The sequence below is a fragment of the Gasterosteus aculeatus genome, chromosome 1 (assembly GCF_964276395.1).
Source record: "Gasterosteus aculeatus chromosome 1, fGasAcu3.hap1.1, whole genome shotgun sequence".
Lineage (NCBI taxonomy): Eukaryota > Metazoa > Chordata > Actinopteri > Perciformes > Gasterosteidae > Gasterosteus > Gasterosteus aculeatus.
The window spans coordinates 3822706-3844845 of NC_135688.1; the positions used below are offsets into that span (position 1 = coordinate 3822706).

At 45.6% G+C, this 22140-nt stretch overlaps 3 protein-coding genes across 8 annotated transcripts; all 3 read right to left on the reverse strand.

Annotated features, from left to right (window-relative positions):
* Positions 1-393: 393 nt before the first annotated feature.
* On the reverse strand, positions 394-5617 carry LOC120816742 (uncharacterized). 4 transcript variants are annotated; one of them, XM_040172475.2, is made up of 4 exons: positions 5219-5617; positions 3352-3522; positions 2650-2834; positions 394-1763 (listed from the first exon to the last, which is right to left on the reverse strand). In XM_040172475.2, the coding sequence occupies exons 2-4, from the start codon at positions 3512-3514 to the stop codon at positions 1077-1079; spliced, it is 1035 nt and encodes a 344-aa protein (XP_040028409.2). In that variant the 5' UTR covers positions 3515-3522; positions 5219-5617; the 3' UTR covers positions 394-1076. The 4 variants fall into 4 exon arrangements, with proteins under 4 accessions (XP_040028409.2, XP_040028410.2, XP_040028413.2 ...); XM_040172476.2 differs by lacking the exon at positions 5219-5617 and adding an exon at positions 4818-5076; XM_040172479.2 differs by lacking the exon at positions 5219-5617 and adding an exon at positions 4784-4846.
* Positions 5618-5964: 347 nt separating this feature from the next.
* Positions 5965-9125, reverse strand: ccnp (cyclin P). The gene is made up of 9 exons (XM_040172474.2): positions 8892-9125; positions 8362-8487; positions 8097-8172; positions 7801-7970; positions 7583-7681; positions 7185-7340; positions 6945-7103; positions 6676-6854; positions 5965-6530 (listed from the first exon to the last, which is right to left on the reverse strand). Exons 1-9 carry the CDS (start codon positions 8943-8945, stop codon positions 6362-6364), a joined length of 1188 nt encoding a protein of 395 aa, XP_040028408.1. The 5' UTR covers positions 8946-9125; the 3' UTR covers positions 5965-6361.
* A 2105-nt stretch (positions 9126-11230) lies between these two features.
* akt2 (v-akt murine thymoma viral oncogene homolog 2) lies at positions 11231-21967 on the reverse strand. Of its 3 annotated transcripts, none has more exons than XM_078108138.1 (14): positions 21839-21967; positions 19818-19988; positions 19458-19589; positions 19264-19375; positions 17894-18047; positions 17082-17213; positions 16904-16969; positions 16729-16797; positions 16092-16214; positions 15844-15972; positions 15138-15352; positions 13693-13780; positions 13510-13612; positions 11231-13377 (listed from the first exon to the last, which is right to left on the reverse strand). In XM_078108138.1, the coding sequence occupies exons 2-14, from the start codon at positions 19861-19863 to the stop codon at positions 13298-13300; spliced, it is 1449 nt and encodes a 482-aa protein (XP_077964264.1). In that variant the 5' UTR covers positions 19864-19988; positions 21839-21967; the 3' UTR covers positions 11231-13297. The 3 variants fall into 3 exon arrangements, with proteins under 3 accessions (XP_077964264.1, XP_077964258.1, XP_077964274.1); XM_078108132.1 differs by having other exon boundaries at positions 21508-21955; XM_078108148.1 differs by lacking the exon at positions 21839-21967 and adding an exon at positions 20926-21387.
* Positions 21968-22140: the final 173 nt, after the last annotated feature.

A 22140-nucleotide genomic window follows, 5' to 3' on the forward strand; every position in this document is an offset into this window, starting at 1 on the left:
ATGGATGTTCCCTCTAAATGTTACATTACTTTAATATTATGTAAAAGAAAAAATATATTCTATTTTATTTGATTGTTAAACAGATTTTAATCCAATTCTAATCCAAACAAGCATTAACATTTCCTCAATATAACCATCTACAATATATTCATACATAAATTGATTAGCTGTGCAAAATGCTGTTGATATTGTGTAGAAATACGTATTAAAAATACATTGCTTTAAACACTTACTACTTCAACAGTCTCTGTGAAAACAACACCTGTTTTCATAACAATCACTGCTTTGATTCTTTGAGGCTCCGGTAGTTTTCTGTTGCCATGGAGCTCAACGGATGAACTGCGACAGACAGATTAAAGGTCACCGACTCATAAAATACAATTGCAAAGGATGTTCCTCATAATGCTTTATTTAAATACCTTGAAATTATGAAAAATACACTGAAACACTTTGGAAAAAGCTGTCCGTCATACATGGAAAACATGAGAAATGGATCAACGGATGTTTCCTGTGTTTGTTGATATATGATATGATATGAGAAACAGGAATGACGAGAATGAGAATGACGAGCCCTGTTGATGCAGAACACATCAGGTGAAAACAGAGCGAGCAAGGCCTTGTGCACGCGGCAGTCCAGTCTGTGGTACCACACAGCGCAGGTTTAAGTGCTACATTCTTTTCCTAAAAAAAGGCACCGGGCTTGGATTGGCTTCTCTTTTCCCCGTGCAGGTCACCAGAAAGCATTTCCATCCTTTCACTGATTTAAGGCGGTCGGGATTTTTGCCACCCGAGTTTAGGCAAATTCACTTTGTCTCCTCGGGGAAACACATTATTTTCCACGTAGATGTCGAACACTCAAACCCGATGACATCCGACAACTGGAAACAAAACACAAACTGAAATATACAATAAATACGAGTAATTGTTGGCTTCTCGTTGACCCAGAGAGACATTTTGGGTAATCCCTGTAAAAAAAACAAGTTTAAATAACCAGGGATGAACCATTAAAGCCACACATGAAATCCCCAAAGTAGCCCTGAGTGCTCGCTCTGCCTCCGAAGGCGCAGCAGGTGGTGCTAACCGGTGGAGCTGTCGGGAGGCGTGAAGCGGTCTTTCTCCGCCGGCGGGCCTCGGGCCCGGAGAAGACCGGCCGACGGCACCTCGGAATCGCTGGAATCTGGAATTTGAAAGTTTCTCAGGATTTCTATGCCGGGGTAGCTGCCCGACTCGGCCATGGCTCGGTGCAGCTGCTCCGGGGTCGCGCCGGGGTCGCTGACGGCCCGGCACAGCAGCTCCGTGTGCCGGCGGAGCTGGGCCACGTCCCGCGCCGTGGCGTTGCTCTGCCGCAGCAGCTCCTTCGTTCGCAGCGTTATGTCCAACAGACCCGACTGCCTCAGGATTTCCGCGGTGTCGTGGAACCGGAGCTGGCGAGTTCTGGTGGAGCCGTTTCCGTGCGGTCCTCTGGTTTTGAGGACGGAGGAGGCGGCGGAACCGGGCGGGGTGCTTTGGCTTACGGGCCCCGTGGTGGGACTGGAGGAAGACGGGCGATCGGGAGAGCTGGAGGCTGCAGATCGGGGCCACTCACAGAGGCGGTAAGTGCCATTTATTTTCCTCCCTGTGATGATGGAACTCGGGAAGAACCCGTGGACCTGGCGAGTGGCCGGCGCCAGGATCACACGAGCACCGGCAGAACCTCCGTCCTCCATGCAGACGCTCCTCTGGGGGCGCTGATCTCGGTTCTGGATCACGTCCTGGTGACGTCCCTGGTGGGACAGGAAGGAGACAGGTAGCAAGATTTAACACCGAGGGACAATGTGCTTGTCTCCCGAATCGAAACAATAACAACAACAATTTAACCGAAATCACACTTTTATTTTGAAAAATATTTAAATGAATGAATGAATACGATTTTACATAATAAGCATTTATGTAGTCAGACGTCCTCAGGTCAAATCAAGTCATCGTTAGGAGTTATGGAGCAATGCTTCGACATCACCTTAAGCGGAGAAATATGGGACTTTAACTTAGAATATCTCAAGTCAGAGTTTATTTAATTGTAGCAAAGGAAGCCCTCAACTCAAATGCATCATTGTAAGCTATTTTTTCCCCAGCGATAAACATACACACTGACCCTTTTTGCAAAAATAACCCAATCATCCTGATTTCCACAGCCTTTGTCAACATCTTAAGGCCGGCGCATGTTTCTGCGTCTGCGTCGTTGCGTCAACGCACTCGTTTCAATTCATGGTTCTGCGTGTGTTGCAGAGCAATTCACCGCCAGAAAGACAGGCGGAGTGACGTGTTTCGTTGAAGACGACCTAGAGAGTCACGTCTATTTATTTATTTGTTTATTTATTTATCATAGACTTTATTGCCCCGTGCATCGACACTGCTGCTTTTCATCGCGGACACATTTGTCCCGTATTTTCCTTCAATCCAACCCGCTTCTACAACCCGCCAATGACGGCTTGTATTAGCGGTCATATTTACACATTTCTTCCGACAAAAGTTCTCCAATCTGCTCCGTTTCTCTCGTAAACATTCTTCGTTTTAATAATGGCGGTATCGGGCTATGAAAGCGGAAATGTGCGCCGTCTCCTTTGTCTGCCTTTCTTTCCTCCCTCGCTGTCTGAGCTCATCCGATCTCACCTGCTGGATCACGATGTTGTTGATGATGTAGATGGGCGGGAGCTCGCCGCCTGCTGGCATTGGGCTCGGTCTCCCAGGATTCCCGCGCCCAACACCTTCGTTGCGTCCCGTCTGCGCAGGTCCCGCCTGCTCGCCTCCTCTGCGGTGGCTTTTGTCCTGGTCCTCCACGTCTGTCTGCTGCCCGTCTGTCGGAAGAAATGGTGACTGACAGAACGAAGCCCGAAGACACTTCTTTTGGGACGTACGCCGGCAGCGCTACAAAGTGATTCGGGTTTTTTTTCTTCACACCACCGTGTATGAAAATATGCAAACATTTGCTTTATTTTCACAGATAGAAGGTGAAGAACGTTTTATGATTGATTACTTGGATGGAAAGTCCTTCGACCTGCAACTCGTCCAGCTTAGCAGGTACTATTCTGCATGATCTGTCAATGAGTCAGACGCTTCAGACTCCCTTCATACTTTTTCTGATGTGGACGTAACCGCAATCAAGATGAACTTGACAGTCGGCCCAATTACCCTGTCTTCATGGTTTAATTACAAATAAAGAATGTCCCATTGTTCCGTTTTTTCCATTCCGCTTTTATTACTTCCACTTACTGAGCTTTCTGAGGAAAGAGGGTGTGGATGATAAAAGCGCCGTAGAGAACAAAACATAGCAAATTGTCTCGCTCTGGTTACATATTCACCAGATTCACTCACCAGAGTATCCGGAGTCTTTTTCCGAACTGCACCGGAAGGACGTCCCGCTGGAGGCGTCTTTGTCTCTGGCGTCACGCATTGCCAGCAGAGTTGTGCGGTTGCTCTTATTTTTAGCATTCTTGCTGGATGAAGCACAAGAACCGTGTTGCTGTTCCTTCGGCATGTTGGACCCTAAAAACACAAAGCAGGATATTTAGTCTGAGCATGAGAATAACATAAAAATGTGTTGTCACGGTGATGGACCTTCCAGGGTTGTACGATAAATAACACCCACTGGATTTTGGACTCTTTTTTTTTTGGATCACTTTATTTTTAATCTAATCTGAAGCAATGCACATTCTGAGTGCAGGGTTATAAAAAAGGCCATAGATGATAAACACAGAAGTGAATAAATATGCATTAACAGCACACTATGCAATAAAAACAAACTCATTCTGATGGCTTTTTAAAACAATTAACGTTGCTAAAGCACCTCTTCTGTAATGTTGGACAGTGAGGAACATTCAAACACTATTTCAACGGCGTCTTCGTTGGAAAACACAATATGTGCTGATGGTTGTAGTTCCGTCTCTGGAGTTGTGACCAGGTAACTTCGGCACACAATAGCGACACTATACGCATACCCAGAAATATGAACCAATAGATGGTTCAGATGTAGTTTCACGTTAGGTGTTGATATGAGTGACATCGTGTAGACCTTTGGAGAAATCTACAGATAAGTCCATTCCCACTGTTTTTGTGCAGCGTACATGTATTTACATGGAGACAAAGGAACGGGTCATGTGTTGTTTTGAGTACACAAAGAGGGGGAAAAAAGTGAAACGCAGGGAACTTCCTTGAAGCTTTTGCATCGAGTTACAGAAAGTTGTCAGGATTTTTCTCTTTTCATTGTTTGGCCCTGTTGCTTTTTGGTGTCCACGTGAGCCTGGATTACTGTAACCGAGGATCAAAGTGCAAATCCAAAAGAACACATTGTACCTGGTTGGCTGAGTGAGTTTATGAGTCTCAAAAACAATCCAGCCATGAACTTCATATTCAGTTTCACTCCTCAGAGTTTAGCACCAGCTGTTCTCCCATTCATAGAAACATGAGCTCTGTCGTGGAAGTTTATGTAAAACATCTTTGGTTAAGGTCCCTTGTGAACGACCCTCCCCCGTGTCTCAAATATCGGAGGGGCAGCGGGTCCCTGAAGGCAGCACGTCTCGGCTGAAACGGCAGCACCCTCCTCCTCCTCCCACTCCCATTATGTAACACGCTTCCTCTCACCGGCCGCACGCAAAATAAAAACGAAAACTCACGCGTCGAGAGGTTTGTCGACGTGTGAACGACCGATTGAAAGCAGGCCGAGAGTCTCGTGCGAGATGAGAAAGTTGTAAAAGAGTGAGAGCTTCCATTGAGTCTTTTCTCAAAGCCCGAGCGTTCGCCGTCTCACCTGCATGTGATCTGTCAGAAGCGGACAAACTTACCTTCAAATGTGAGGGAGGGGGAGAGAGAGGGGTGGGGGGGGGCAATTATATCCGATAACTGCCGCTTTCTCGCCGCCACGCGCTCCCGGAGCACTGAGAAACGCTGACGTGGAGCCGCAGTGTCATATTTAGGGTTGAAATGTTATCCGTCAGTTACACGGAAGGAGGAAGGATTTGTTTTTTCACCCTTTGTGAAATAAGCCGCGAGATAAGAGCGAGCCGGGCGGTTGAGTCGGGCTCACGTAAGACCAGTTACATCAAGCAGGAAATGGAAACGTTCGGTTTCAAAATAAAATATACGAGCACAAAATAATTTGTTTTATAGAACAAACACTTCGGTCGGATTATATTTAGTGTAATTCTCGAACCTCTTGATTGTAATCTTCTCAACCAGTACTTACCTGGCCGTTTATCCAAAAGTAGCAGCTTGCCCGCGTTTGTTTTGAAACCGCGTCGGCTAAATCCAAGGCAGCTTGACGCAGCCGTTAGACGGGACCGCAGAGCGCAAAAACATTAAAAATGAATTTTAAAAAGCGCCTCAGAACAAATATCGAAATTACCCTGTCGAATGGCGTAAGACAACAAACGCGTGGTTAGTCAATGACTCAATTAAACTCCCGGTGGTGGAGGGGTCAACTGAGGTAACCGCGTCAACTGAGGTAACCGCGTTACCTCGGTTGACCCCTCTGAGGCGGGCGCTGACAGTAGAGCGCCAGACCCGACAAAGCGATCCCCGAGCACGATGCCATCGAACCGCTGAGAGGAGCCGCGAGACAGGAGGGACATCAACAGAGACGTTCTCATTCTGGAGCCATTTACTGTTCGCATGTAGGGATTTATAAGTAGTAGTATTTTCAGTTTGATTGTATAACATTACAAAAGTAAACTGTACAACATGTGATTTCATTTAAGTATACGTTTTGGTTAGTTTGCCAATTAGTTGGTTAATGACAAGTGGAGGATATTTATGTAGGACCAGGATGCACCGCGTTAGTCCAATAGTGTAGGAGAAGGAATAAGAGTCATCTTTGGTTTGTGGGTTTGATCTGCTGAAAACCCGGGCAATCTTCTCCCAGCCAGAAGGGGGCTCTGTTGTTTTGTATAACTGTACAAATTGCAGCTTCGTGCAAAATAAACAGCGGAAAACTTTTAAACTTGGCAGCAGACACTTTATTTTTACATTAAAATTGTTATAATAACTTGATAGACAGCCCACATCCTTTTCACAAATGACAAGATAAGGACACATCAATACAATTCAAATATTTTCTAAATCGGCTGCAAGATAAGATCATAAAACAGGTGTGCCACTGGGTGAGCTAAATCACATACAATCCTTTGTCAAACAACGTTTCGTACTAACATCTCTCACACTTCTTCCTCACCCGATTCCACGGTAACTCTTCAGGATCCACAGCAACGAGTTTACATCCCTGGTTCAGAGGCCTGGACCGCGCCGGAGTCGAGACCTCAAGCCATCCGGGTCTGGGATCTCTAACTTTGAAGCTTCAAGCGTATAATCAAGTTCCTGCGATTCAGGAATGTCAAGTGCATAAACCCAGCAGACCAGCGGCGGTCTTCAGACCAGGGTGCCTGCTGACCTGCATGGTCTCTGGGGAGGAGAATTTAATAAAAGTAGCGCAGGTCTCTCTGGTGTGGGCCTTGGATGCAGCACTGGCCAGAATGTGCATGATCTGGACCATGGCGGCCTCACTGCAAAAAAAAACACAAAGTGCACATATTAAAAGACGGCACAAAGAATGCAGACTCCCACGCATGCAAAGTTCCTGCAAATCTGCAACTAGGATTTTAAAAAGATGGACCACATTGGATAAGGGTGCATCCTAAAAAGACGCACCTGCCGACATTGACACTGGCGGCCAGACACCACGCGGCCTCCCCTCCCGGCGTTGGGGGCTCCTGCAGAACTTGGCGGGACAGGAAGAGGGCCGCCCCCGCCAGCTGCACGGGCAGAAACACCACACACTGGCCCTCCAGGAGAGACAGCTCCAGCAGATAGCGAGCCATCCACACCGCCTGGGTAAGGAGGTAGGAGGGGGGGAGGTGGGGGTCAGGCAACACTTCACACTGCGGAGTAAGCGGATAAAAGAGCGAGCGGGGCTCTACCTTGGCACTGCAGCGAGCCACCGAGGCGAGGAGGAGGAGGAAGTGCAGAGGAGGGCAGTAGGACAAATCAAACTTGAGCCCAAAAAGGACCTTGCGCTCCATCCGCAGCAGCTGGTGCTTAGTGTAGGTGTGGTCCATCAAGTAGCAGAGTCCGGACACCTGGAAGAGGAAGAAGAGCCTCACAACCAGGCTCAACAGTGTGGCTCTATGGTCAGGGGGGCGGGCGCTGAGCCAGCTAACCTCAGGAAGGAGACACTCTTCCTTCTTCGCGGCGAGAAAGAGGCAAACCATGCCGAGAAGCTGCAGGTTGACCGTGGAGACCTTGACCTCACGCAGGGAGCGGTTGAGGAGGTGTATGCCCAGGTAGAGGGTCTCTTCCTGAAAATGCATCATCTCCTTGGAGAAGAAACCAGTCACATTTTAACATTCTCCTACGACTCAACTATCAAGCTTCAAGGTGCCTTGGACACAGTCCAGCTGTGGCGCAATACTTATTGTAGGAAAAAATTGAATCAAATTTTTAAAAGGGTCATGATGTTGCCCACTTTTTCCTGACAGGCAATCTGTGTATTACTTTTGACAACCAAAGCGAATCAGGTTTGCCAACCAGCTGTGTGTTGAGGAAGAGGATCACGTACATGTACTTGAATGAGCCAGTCTACCAGGACAGAACGAGTGGCGTCTGTGAAATGAGACAGCAGGTCCGCGTTGGGAAATGAGTTTCGTGTCTGAGTTCTCTGCCGGGTGGAATAAAAAAAAAAACGAACACACAAACAGGAGGCACGTGCTAAATATTTAAAAGAGATTCAGTGCAAATTAGAGCCAATCTGCCCCTCAACCATACGAGCTCCCTCACCATCATGTCCAAGAACATATCCCAGGCGTACGCCCGGTCCCAGGTGAAGTCCAGTTGCTCCATTGCCGTCTCCACCTCGTGGCGCAGCAAGTTGGGCACCAGCGCCTGGAGGCTGTGGAGACCCTGCAGCCCGTGAGGGAAGAGCAGCATGCGCTCCTCCACACACCCATCTGCCACGCAGGACGGGAAAGGAGGCCGAGGAGGAGACGAGGCCACATGCACGCAAAATCCTTTATCACAGACAATTGGGTGGGGGGTGGGGGGGGACTATTTTGAAAATCTTTGGTGTACACTACCAGCTGATTGTGTTAAACTGTCGTCATGGAAGCCCATGAGGATGCCGTCGCTCGTCTGCGCCGATAACCTCCTTTCCTGCAGAATAAGACAAGGCCTTACACACGGTTGGAAGTGGAAGTTGCAACAATCAGGAGGGGAAGAAATACTTGAAGCTCTGGACCACAGTGGTCGCAACTTGTCCACTTTTAGAGGAGAGAGGGAAAAGAGCTGGAGACACTGTAGAATGTGTTGGGGTGAGGACGACGAGCAGGAAAGAAGATGTACCCATCTGCGCTCCGGCTCCATTTTGACGGGGGCCGCCTTGGACTCCTCTACTTCGACGGGCTGGCAGCGATCGACGGGCCCACAGGCATTGGACCAGGTTCTGAGCGGGGCTCGCCTCTCATCCGCCTGACAACAGAAAGCCCAATTGACGCAGACGTGATCCAGACTGCTACGGTTTATGCTCTGCGTGGACACCGGTTATCGTTGCACGAGGAATGTGCTCAAACGTTCTAAATCACCACCTGGGATCAGGACAGGTGAAGGCAATTACGTTGCAACATGAACCTGAAACCAGGAAGCATTTTGATGAAAAAATTAAGTAAAGGATGATCATTACTTTAACTTAAAAAGGAGTTTCCTTTTGGGAGGTTTAATGAATGAAAAACCGGTTTCAATTAACAAGTTGTCTCCCAGCTCAATAAATACCATCTACAACCGGCCTTTAATTGATTCAATTATAAGGAATTATTAGAATTAAATAGGGCGAGGTGAGCTGAAGCTTTAGGTCCGGGTCTGCAGAGCCCGCTCACCTTCTTGTGAAAGTCCAGCAGGGGTTTGGACTCGCAGAAGCCGGTCCGCGCCATGGTCACAGCCGGAGGAGGAGGTGCCGTGCCGTGCCGGGCCGCTGCAGCTACTTACCCGCAGGGGGGGGGAGGTGGAGGGGAAGGGGGGGTCGGGCGAGGCCTGGCGCAGAGAGGACAGCGGCCCCGCACTGCCGGCCGCTAATGAAGACGCACAGGTGGGCCTCGCTGATTGGGGCCGTCAAGGTGAACAGCGTAAGATCGGGACTTCCGGTCGCGGTGTTCAAAAAATAAAATCAGAGAATATTTTACGTTGAAGTGACCTAAAGTTCAGGCTAATGGTAGAAAAATACAGCGACGTTTTCTTTACTGGAAATTAAAATGTATTTACAGGAAAAAACACGCCATTGAGGGAGTTCATGTTTATTCAATCAGCAGTCCAATATAATCCACAAGTTATTTGAAGATTATGTAGCGCATATTCTAAATAGTGTATTCCAATGAACACTAAAAACAATACTACGGTTTATTTAGAGTTATTCAAGAGCTAATTCACCTCTAAAACATCAGCTCTTTGGAATATTACAAACAGGTTTGGTTTCGAGTAATATTTTCTAGATTAATTTGACTGCAAATGAATCCTTTAAATGTTAACTTCCCTCAACAATTCCTTCAAAAGAATAAACTGCTTTAACATAAATAGATAAAAGGCGGTGCAATGTTCATCTCAAAGTTGATTTGACAGAAAATCCAGGTCACCTCTGTGACCTCAACGATTCCTCTAATTGATCGAGGCTGTTGAATGGAGGCCGGGACGCTATTGCACGGGCACGATGCAACTGGAGCTGCGGTGTTGAGAGGGTTACTGCCGAGCTACAAATAAAGGGACGGTGTCGGCGCAGGTGCTCTTTAGTTGAACTCGCTCGATCTGAAGTATTTCACCACATGACATCTCTGAGCTCTCGTGTTACATTGAACATTGCTTCACTACTAAGTCCTGCACAATATGGCAGAGCTGCTGACGGGGTGCAGAGTAATGAAACACACACACAAAGCTTTATTTCAGTAAAAATGTTTACTGGCACATTATAGTTGCAAATGTTATAAGCTACCGTTTTGTAGCAGGTATCACCCGTTACATTGCAAAGTCTTGCAAAGGGAAAGGGGGCGGCGGGGGGCGGCTGAAACGGTCTACCAGGACAATGACCTCCCGTTAAAAATAGCGTTTTTTTCCCCCTCTACTAAAAGCAACTAGCAACAGAAAAAAAGAAAGAAAGTTACATCTGCATCAGGTGTGACATTCGTGACTGTTGATCACATTCAAATACACAGAGAAGCAAGGTAACCGATGTAAAGCTCGAATCAATACTACAAGCCTGCAGTCGTCCCCTCTCTACCGATGCTGCATCCACCAAGCGATTTTTTTTTCTCTTTTTTTATTTTGGTATTTACACTATATTGAGGAGGCACTTGTTGTGCCCGTGTTTGCCTACAGGAGAGGTCAGGGGTATCCACTTGCATGTTTTCAGCTGTGAAGCATTGCTTAAAGCGTGGCCAGCAGCGAGGTACAGAGTATGGCTTCACAACCGATATTTAAAAAGTTCAGCAGCACCCCCGTATGGCCGTGACAGCAACGAAGGCAAATCCACAGTGGAGTCCATCAGTGCAGTGGTTCTGATGTCCGATCCTGCCTTTTTTTTTTTTTTTCTCCCTTGAAGCAGGACGCGAGGCGAGAGCGTGACGGCGATGCCTGAGCCGGCGAGAAGAGGTGCTGGAGTTGTGAACTGCAAATCAAAGCCATTCCATCGCATCATCATCATCCTCATCATCTGCGGGAGCTGGGAGCCACCTGCTGCCCGACGACAAAGAGTCCAGAAACCTGCTGCGTTTCCGAGTCCTCGTCAACGCGTTCACTCCAAACGTCTCAAACGCTCACTCACACAAAGTTAACAAAAACAAAAGAGTGTAGGGCGGGAGGGGAATCCTGGAGAATGCTGATAGAATGGCAGACAGCTGTCCGTTTCCTTATACTTGATGGTACCGTGCACATCAGACAGGTTTGATCTAGTTTCTTAAAACGTTGTCTGGAAAAGTTTTTTCAAAAAGGAGGAAAACATTTGAATGGGTTCTGCTAAATGTAGTTGTGTTCTAACTCAAAAAGGATCAAATTATTATGAATTACTCCTAATTATACTTACTAATGCTCTGCAAACTGTGAACAGTGTAGTCAGTGTAGTAAAGCAAACCAATGTAGCTGCCACTAATCAAAGGGAGTTAGAATGTGAGCTAACTGAGCATTCGTCCAATGGAAACCCCTTGAAATGAAGAACATAACAAAAAAGAAAGCGGTTTAAAAACTTTTAATATATAATTTTTTTTATATAATGTGTACTTAAACAAGACAATGTGTCTTCCAAAATTTGAGAAATAGATGGACAAAAAAAGGATAAAAATCAACGAATGAAAACAAAACAAAGACAAACGAAACGAGATCATGATGTTTCTCGAGGGACGCTCAAAGAGCAACCAACGCCTCCTCCAGCGACGTGGAACAGAAAATGCTTGCATTCATATGAGCAAGTATCTGTGGTCTCATGTGCCGTCACGACTCACAGTATGCAGATTTTCATTTCAACTCAACAAAGCGTCTGCTGATGTTTTGATTGGTTTTCCTCCCCCCTATCTGCGGGTTGAAGGTTGGTCGACCAGCTCGTGCAGCATTTAATTGGATTGTCAACCTGCAGGTCGTTGCTCCAGATATACAACTACGCAGATTGAAGTGACTCAACACAGAATTACACGAAACACAAACAAAGAGGTCCTAAACATCACATGTGGAATCATTGGAAGTGTTAAAAGTCCACCACAAGTAGGCCAACTTCCGGCCTCATCGTGAAGACTCAACAATTTAACTCTCATTCTTTAAATATGGGACCATTAAAACGAGAAAGAAAATATCTTTAAAACTTACATTGATATTACAAACAGAAAACGAACAAAAGATTTGGTGCCTAACTCTCTTCAGCTAAAAAGTGAGAATGACTGGATAGAGGACAGCTGTGTGCGTCTACATTGCTCGGTGTGAAGCGTCTACGCTCGATCCTCCCTCCTTCCTTCCTTTCCTCAACGCACAGGGACTGGCCTTCATGAGAACTTACTCTCACACCTCCAACCAGCAGCAGCTGGTCGGTAAGACAGTCTGGACTCTACGAACTCGACGGCTGCATCGCTTTAAATGAATGAATGCAGCTTTTAAAGCAAAGCGTAGCCATGCAAGAGATCCCAGTTTCTATTCCTGACCGAGTCTTCAGCGCCAACTGGTCACGGCAATCATAAATTACATGCTTGTTCCCTTTAAAAAACAGAAAATAAAAAGGCCATTGAGTTTGTTGTGAAGTGTCCTCTTACGATATTCCAGCAATAGTTCAGAGTTTAAAAACATGCATGAAAAGTGACACAAATGGATGGTTGAGAATCAAAATGGTTGTTCATACTCCTGCACACTAGTGCGCACACACATACATTCACACGTCCACGCGTTGATTCGCTCTCTCACACACACACACACACACACACACACACACACACACACACACACACACACACACACACACACACACACACACACACACACACACACACACACACACACACACACACACACACACACACACACAAATGGCACCCCCCCTCCTCCCCAATTCCTCGACTGTAGGAACAGTCCCACACTTGATTTGTAACAGCAAGTTCCAGAAAGAGCACTTGTTAAAAAAAAAACGAGAAAAAAAACTCACAAAAAATGCAGAAATATGGCTTGACCTTTAAAACCGTAACAATCAATGTAACAATTTTTTTTTTGCCCAAATCTTTTGTTTTCCTAATTTTGATTATGCTCTTTAAAATTCTATCAAGTACGTTGCATGTATGTATATATATATATAAATGTATATGCAGTCTATGCATGGTTGGTGCGTGTGCAGCACGGGTACAGCTGGTAACGAGGTGGTACTTGCTGGCATAAACTGGTTTTCAAAGGTTCAAGGCTCTGACGTGGTATTCCAGTGAAGTGCAGCAAAGGTCCTGCAGGGAAACCCAAAGCCCCCCCCCCCACCTCCGACCTCCACCCCCCCTCGAGAGGACGCACAGACAAAGCTGCAAGTCAACCCACACACACACACACCTGCTTCACCTCATACTCAATGATCCCGCCTTTTCTGAATAGCCAGGATATATATGTGTGTGTGTGTGTGTGTGTGTGCGTGTGCATGTGAGTGTGTGCCTGTGTGCGCACGTGCGTTAAAGACTGAATGAATATGTGTCTTGTGCCAGTTTTGGTTTGTGTCGTTCCCCAGCAGTGCAAGTGTGTACGTGGGATTCGTGCGTTAGCCTGCCTGCGTGTTCATGAGTCGCAGTGATCATTCCCGTATGCTGGCAGAGTACGAGAACTGAGGGAAGTGCGTGCGCTGATCTGAGTCTTCGGCATCTAAACTGTCATCTGGAGTAAAGAAGGGGGGGGGGGGGGGGGGGGGGGGAGAAAAAACACAAACGCATCCACCAGTTCAGACGTGAATGTGTAAAAAATCCCTAATTTAAAAACCTTAATACCGGCAGTGCTGGATATACTCACACTTGTCCGGGGGCGTTATTGTGATGGTTTGTGCTGTGAACTCGTCATCGAAGTAACGCGTGTCCGTCTCCGATGTTACCTGCGGCTTGAAGGGCGGAACGAGCTGAGGAGAAGAAAAGAAGTCCTTTTACATTCTGAAACCCTTATTTTAAATGTTTTTTTTTTTATTTGCCGGTACCTCACCTTTTTTTCAAGAACATCCTGCCAGTTGATGGAGGTGAAGAACTTGTGGATCATCACTTCTTTGGCGTCGTCTGGTCCGCCTCCGAGCCTGCGAACAAAACAAAAACACCATCATCTTTTTCATCAGACCGGTAATTGTGCAAACACATACAACAAGTGCCCATGTTGTGTTGTTCCGTTTTGTAATTACCAATTTCTAGACAAATTTAGTGCTCATCGCCTGCTTACGGTGCATGTTTCGGTGAGCCAGGCGGAGCTCAATGTGCTGATAATAGCAGCTCCTCGGGTGTTCCCACACACAGCGGGGGGTCGACCAAAACAACAATCAATTACGTCCTCTTTTTAAGGGCCAATAACCGGTACGAAAACCGATCAAAGAGGAACAAAGGCTTAATAATGGAGTTACTTATTTATAGCTGAATGTGTGGTGCCCCCGAGCACGGTGGAAGGTTCAGGAAACTAATCGAGTGCTGCAGACGCAGCGGAAGAAGAGGTTTTTCCTCGAGCTGCAGTGCAGCATCTTTAGGAGCCCAACATGGGGAGAAAGCGTTTATCTGATCTTAGATTAATTGTTTTAGCATTAAACTTTTGTCCCACAGTCGTTTTGTGATGTTGCCATCTTAATATTTCAAAAGTGGGAGAACTTTTAACTAATAATTGATAATGAGTGACACTCGCCATCGGTAACCCAATAACCATTAAAAGACCCAACTTCATTCCATGATCATGTTCTTACTTTGATCCTGATTCTCTTTCATGTAGGGCTGCAACTAACGATTATTTCAATAATCGATTAATCGGTCAATTATCTTATTATTATTAACATTTGCAATCGATAAAAAAACAGCATTAAAAAGTTTTAATTTCCAACCCCTAAACCCTCTAAAACAGAACTGCAAATTCACATTGCAAAAATACAGGTTGCTCCTTGAACATAATAATAATTTATTTAAAAAAAAAAGTAAAATAGAAATCAGAAAATTTGACAGGATTTGTTTTGAGGTCAGAACTATACTACACTCACAGACGCACACACTCAAACTCACACTCAGACACACTGCGAAACACACACCCGTGTTCACTTGAAGCTTATTCATAAAATTATTACTATTATTATTATCAGTGTAGTGCAAGTTAAGTAAATGTATACACATCTAAGTACACCTAAAAATTAACCAAGTGCTATGAAATTAATTTAAAATGGCATTTGTAAATAAACTGACGGCTCCGCGCGCAACTCATTGAGTGACATAATAATCGTGCGACACAACAAATTGATAATGAAATTCGTTGCCAACGCTTTGAACAATCGAATTTTATCGACTTTATCGATTCGTTGTCCCAGCCCTACTTTCATGTATTAAATCAGTGCCTGGTTATACAGATATACAGGGAAGTTGCAATAATTCATAATTGTACCCCGACACCGTCGACAAAGCACCGACCTTTGTTTGGGGTCCTTCTTGAGCAGGCCGGCCAGCAGGGCCTTGGCTTCGGGAGCCAGGTTCTTGGGGAAGCGGATCTCCTCCATGAGAATGAGCTCAAAGAGGCGCTCGTGGTCCTGGTTGTAGAAAGGCAAGCGGCCGCACATCATCTCATACATGACCACGCCCAGCCCCCACCAGTCCACGGCCCGGCCGTAGTCATTGTCCTCCAGCACCTGAGCGGACGACCAAAGAGGTGAGCCGGAAACAGAGCGAGAGTTGATGATCGTCAAATGACTGGATCCTACCGAGCCTCCGGTATCACAATGGTTAAGGAGCGTAGCACATAACAGCAACGTGCCTACACTGACTGCCACATACAGGCAAAAACAAAACAAAAAGATGTTGTTGATTTTGCCAAGCAAAATAGTTTTGCAGCAGGTGACATTCGTACTACATGGATATAGTTATGTTGTAAGACGTTTAGGTTAGTAATAGAATTTGAGAGTGCTTTCCCATTATAGTTACTTCAACATCGATTCAACATGTAAACAAATGTCATATTACAACGTACCAAGATCTAAGATGTCTAGTCTAAAATCGAGAAATCAATATGATATATAGAAAATGTAAAACTACCAACTTATCAAAGATAAGTTTCCCTGGTGGACTCGTCCGGCCCGTTAGCACCAGTTCTTATTCACAACACATCGATGTCATCAGTCACCTCGGGCGCCAGGTACTCCGGAGTTCCACAGAAGGTCTTCATGGTGGCCCCGTCTGTGATCCCCTCTTTACACAGCCCGAAGTCTGTGATCTTTATGTGGCCGTCCTTGTCTAACATGAGGTTCTCCAGCTGTGCCGGGAAAATACCCTAATTAGTTCTAAATTGTGCGAAGGCATGTCAAGGAATATCCCTCCGGGTTATTCACAAAGAAAGGGATCCTTTACTGTCACAGTAAGCAGGCGCCTCACCTTTAAATCCCTGTAAACTACATTGCGTGAGTGGAGGTACTCCAGCGCCGACACGATCTCCGCCCCATAGAACCGGGCTCGGTCTTCTGAGAACACTCTGTCCCGCGATAAGTGAAAGAAGAGCTGAAAAGGAGTCGGAAAAAAAGAATAAGAGACAGAGAGCTTTTGAGGACATCAAAAGTTATTGTTCTTCTGGTTGTTTTTATGATTATGAGGAAAAATTGGATTGGAAGCATTTTTTAAATGCTTAGGTTAAAAAATAGGAATCATTTAATATTCCAGCAGTTATTATTGAGGGATCGCTTCATTCACTTTAGGTAGATATTATAGTGATTTACGTTTTATAATTATAAAAAGGGGGCGGGGGGTCTTTGTCAAGTTGTTTATCGCCTCCTACGTTTGATTGACAGCATTCACACCTGCCAAAAAGAATCGCTCTAACTGGACAGATGCACGAGTCTCTATTTTAACCAGAGCAAACATGCGAGGTGTCACGCCATCCTTAAACTGATGCATCACAAGGTGTTGGGTTTCTTTCTGACCCCCCCCCCGCTCCCGCGGCTACATTTAGCCATCAACGGCTTTCCAGGTAACTTCCAGGCAATTGTAGGCCAGATGAGAAAAAAGGAAAACGCACCTCTCCCCCGTTTGCATACTCCATCACGAAGCATAGCCGGTCGTTCGTTTGAAATGCATATTTTAGTGTCTGTGGAGGGAAAACAAATATTAGCGACGGTATTTCACTTAATAAATGGCCCCTTAATTTAGGAATAGCACAAACTGAGGCCACAACGAGGACAACAGGAACTCACCGTTAGAAAGGGATGTCGCGTATTTTGAAGAACTCTGCTTTCTGTGACCGTGTGGGCCACCTCATCCTACAGAACACACACACATACACACACAATATGCAATTAGAGCAGGACCACGTAATAAATAAACATGAAGGTGTTCCAAAACAATTCAACGTCCGGATATCGCTGCACTGACTTTAGCAATGATGACTTCTTTGCGGAGGATTTTCATGGCGTAGTACATCCCGGTGGCCTTCTCCTTCACCAGGATCACTTTGCCAAATGTCCCTTTTCCCAGCAGCTTCAGGTAGTCAAAATCACTCATGTTCTAAAGGAAAGAGATCAGAAGGAAATGTGTTGTGTATAATATAAAGATACATGACGGCCTGTCTTTGAAATGTACTGGGTTTTACTGTCCCCTGTGCTGACGTTGTTGCGCTCCACATGATGTATGATAAAACACACAAAGCCATTCGTCTCGAACAAGTGAGACATGCTGAGAATATTTGTACTCTTATAAGATAGAACTTTAGATCGACACTCATCGAGCAGAAGCGTTAGGGTGCCCACTGCATGGGTGCAACTGCCCTCAGCAGCGAGTCCTATTGACCCCCCCGTCCCCTCCGAACTCTTTCGTCCTTGTCTTTCTTAGCTAGAACTGTTGTTAGAAGAACAGTTGCAGACAGGTGAACAGCAAACATAAAAGTATGCAGACATGCAGTGTGTATAACGGTTTCATACACTGCATTTCTACATACTTTTTTTACTCTGCGTCACAAAGCCAGCAGACAGCAGAAAAAAATTCAGTCTGTAGAAACAGACCCATCGAAAATCCCTAAAGAGAATCAGCAGCTGACAAAATGCACGCACGCAAATGTTGCCCTCGACTCATTTTAGGGTTGCCTCACTAAAAAAGGCTTTGAGAAAGAGGCTTAAGGTTTAAACAACTTGCTCAATAAAGATGAGCTTAGCTGGACAAACACAGGCACCGCTTGTGCAAATACTGACCACTTTTGTGCGGGATTTGGACACAGCAATCTCCATCTCCTCGGATCCACTGATGTCACTTGGTGAGCCAAATTTAATCTCCATGGGCTCCTCATCGTGCTGCTGGCTCTTCAGGCTGTTTGCCACCGCCTGGATCGATCGCATCCACTCCTCCCTGACGCAGAAGAAAGCACACATTACCGCTATCGAATCTACATCACTGGCTCTATTCTACAAACATTTGAATTGGCAGAAGTTCTGCCTCGGGGTACAAGTTGTACCAAGTGGTGACATATTTTTGTAAACTCTTTTTACTCAGACAAAGGGTTCAGATGGTGTTCCAAAAATATATCTTCCGGGGAAAACGGTAGTCTAGCAACCACAGCGTGGAAGGTAGGGGATAACCTGAGGGGCTGCTGGGATTTGACGCATGGCAGAGTCGATGTAAACAAAGCTCCATGACGATTGCTTGGGTTAGGGGTAAATAATAAGGGCCAATCCAGCACTAACTTGTATTTAAAGCATGAAGTCTTTCCTTCCTTTTCCGACTTCACTGCTTTTAGTGAACAAAGGACCTCTATTGGGCTCCTGGGGTGTGTCTGTGCTTACAATACAAGTTAAGATTAACTCATGTGAAACTAATTATCACACCGTTACACTTTTCCCCCTTCAAGACACTTTAAAATACTTTAGATTTATCCGTTCTAATCTACAATAGACTCCAGCTAAAATATGTGCACACTAACTAATCTGGCTAAATCTGAAATGCATTTCTTTTCGTCTAGTTATGCTTTCTACTCACACAAAACCGGTGTGTTGCATGCTCACAAATCATTTGTAGAGTTGACATATCCGCGTTGACCCTTTAAATGTTATTTTTAACCCATATGTAGGTTTATGCTGCGGTCAAACACAAATTACGGGACACATAATTTGACATTTCAGTGCAAAGGTGCCTGAAAAAGCTCAGATATGTAACTGTTTGGGTAGAAAATCCTAACAAAACATGAACTTCTTTAAACTCAGATGTTTAACAAAAACAGAAATAAGAACAACTTGATAAGTTTGGCGGTTCTGAAACACCTCTCTGCAAATGATGATGGGAGCAGGAGGCGGCAGAACAAAATGTACTAGGGGTGGACACCGCAGAGTAACAAGTCTTTCTCTCGCGTGAACAGATTTGTTGTTAGTTTTGAGGAGGAAGAAGAGATTTTGCTTTAATTTGTTCAGCTGTTTCAGTGTAGACAGACTTTGCTTGATGATGTCTGTTTGTCAGATGCATTGGCCAACAGCCCACTGCTAACAGCCTATACATTTGCACACAGTCCCTTTCAACCAAAGAGGCCGGTAATTTTAAATACAACAAAACCCATGGAATGAATGTGTTCTACCTCTCCTCGTTGCTGTCCACGTGGAAGGTGCGCTCAATAACAGAGGTCCACTGCAGGCAACGAATAACAAATGTGTTGGGCCTCGGCCGCTCCGTCTTCATGAGCTGGCATTCTGTGGGAGCGAAAGAAACATCAGCCAACACTGAAAAAAACAAAGTCGCAAAGAATAAAACATCTTAAAAGTTTAATCTGACCTGCGACGGAGAAGTTGTTGAGCGGCGGGAGGCTGTGGTCACTGGACACCTCGGGCTTCTCTTTGTAGCCGATGAAGGAGCCATCGCTCTTCAAGATGAAGTAGCGAGGCCGCCATGTTTTAATGTATTCACCTGTAAAACAGACTTAACGTTTGTCTTTGATGCGTCACACCGCTACGACAGTGGAAATCTTCGGGAAGTGACCGAAGTAACCTGAGCATAGCTGTTCTCCATTAATGAGGAACCGAACCTGACAGACACCGTAAAAGCCTAAAGTATAAGTATTTGATACTCAGATTTTGGCATGGATTTTAATGTAGAATCCAATGATTGATTGATAAACACAAGAGGGCCGCTTACCTCTCTTGTGGAGCCATCCCTCTCTCACAACACTGACTTCATTCATGCTGGGGCAGAAGACTGTCTGGGTCGGGAGGGGGCTGCAGACAAGCTACTGGAAGTTGTGCAAACTGCTCCTTTTGGTCAAGTCCCTTGCAGTGGCTGAGAGAAATAGAAACGATCATGCAATACCTGATGGGAAAAAACAGAAAGAAATACTGTTAATGCAGAACATAAAATGTGCGTGAAACTGCCCATAAAATGCAAAAGCAATGCTCATTGTAGCCGCGTGTAGCGTTAACATGTGGAGATCACAAAGTCCATTCAGATGAGAGGGAATGTAAACCATTGGTTTTGACGGGGTAAAAAAAACACATAAAAGTGACAGAATGTCAGTTTGATCTTAATAGCAGGGTAACTTTTTGTTAAATATTAAAAAGAAGCTTGACATTTGGCCTAGACGAAGTAAATCCAGAGGTACAGCAGAGGAGAAAGTGAACGTTCTGTGTGTGTCGCTCTTGATGGCTATCAAAGTGTTGTCACCACACTGCGCTCCGGCACCCTGTTGCCTTGAAACACAACTCAACAACAAAGAAAAGTGCATGTCAGCTTACCACCTGTATCTGATCATCTGACACATCCAAAACGGACTAGCAGAACTAGAAAATAAGATTTTTTTAAAAACAGGTAACATCTCATGTAACTCTGATGTGTTTCAGCCGTATGAAATATGTAAATACGGTGGATATTGTCACTGTACTGATTAGAAATCCCCAATCAAATGCGCCATTGATCCAACATTTAACCGAATGGCTGCAGGGCTTTGTAATAATGCCAAATTAAATAGTCCCTCGAAGCTCTTGCCGAATGTCTGTAGAGGCCCTGGAGATTCAGGGTCAACCTTGAATCAGCAGATACTGTTAGAATTTCAAAGTATTTCATTGAGAGTGATGTGGTTTCATATTACAGTGCACACCTTCGCCAGAAAGCCTGTTTAAACTGCTTTGTTTACAAAGACAAAAACAACAGATAAGGATTCCCACGACTTCAGACTTTGTTATGGCCATCGGAGGTTGTAGTTGTACACCTTTACTTAGCCAACAATTCAAATGGAAGGAGTAATACTTACTGTATTTCTGTTTTTTTTCTAGCTTAGTAATAATAAAACAACTTTTCGCTGCACTTTGTAACTTCCAGCAGTTTGACGTGTAATGGTCTCACAACTAGGCCATCTGCCGCTACTCTTGTTTAAACGTCACAGTGTAAGCGCCACATAAATAAAGAATAAAAAGCGCAGTTATTCAACGTCTGACGGCAACGTCACCCCGCACGACCACGAGCGGTCCAGAGTAAACAACAACGCAGCGTTTCCATATCCTCTTCCTCCCAGCGCAACGTTACCCAGCTAACTGGCGCAAAGTCGACGCATGTTGCCCTAACCTTCTAATCACAAGCGGGGGGTCGTCAGCGTCCCCGCAGATAAATTGCTAAAACAGTTGTATTTTTAGGGGCGTGGGGGGGGAAGAGGAGGTAGAGACAAGTGGCTCGACGGAGAACTGCGAGGACACTGACCACGCAGCGCACTACGACCAAACAAGGCAGCTAAGCTACAATAGCTTTCCGAGCTAACAGCTAGCTAGCACGTCAGTTAGCCGTCAGTTAGCCATTTGCGCCCCCCTCCCTCCTTCCCCCCCTCCCCGGCTTCTCTCACCTCGACTTAACCGACGAAAATGGTTCCCAGCTGGTCTTTTCTTTGTGCATACAAAAAAAAATGGTGGTCTCCCACCGGCTGCCCCGCGTTCGCTTGTGTGTATTGAACCCTGTCAATGATCACACCGCCTCGGCTGCTCTTTCTTCACAACAAAACGGCAAGCGGCGTGCTGCCGATGCGGTGGTCCACCGACGCGAACTGCGAAGCCCCGCGGGAGGGATAAAGTCCACCCGGCTCCGACTGGATGGATGGGTGTTTCGAAATCGAGTGCAAATAATTTCCAAATCCTCGACGGGAAAAGAAAAAAAGAAAGAAAGAAAAGAAAACCCGCCTCTTTAGGGCTTTGTTGACGTGTTTTAGTCGAGCTGCTCAGCTTGCTCGGGAAGCGCTCCGTCCCGGCCAGACAGAACAAGCAGCCCCGCAGACGCACGCAACCGGAAATGACGTCACGGGAGAGCGGGTCCACTGCGCCCGGTCGGTCGGCGCGAGTACATCCTGTACTGTGTTGTGACCTCAAAACTGGCTGCGTAGAGATGGCGTACAGAGTAATATATATATATATATATATATATATATATATATATAATATTGTATATAATATATATATATTTATAGCATGTTCCTACTTACTTA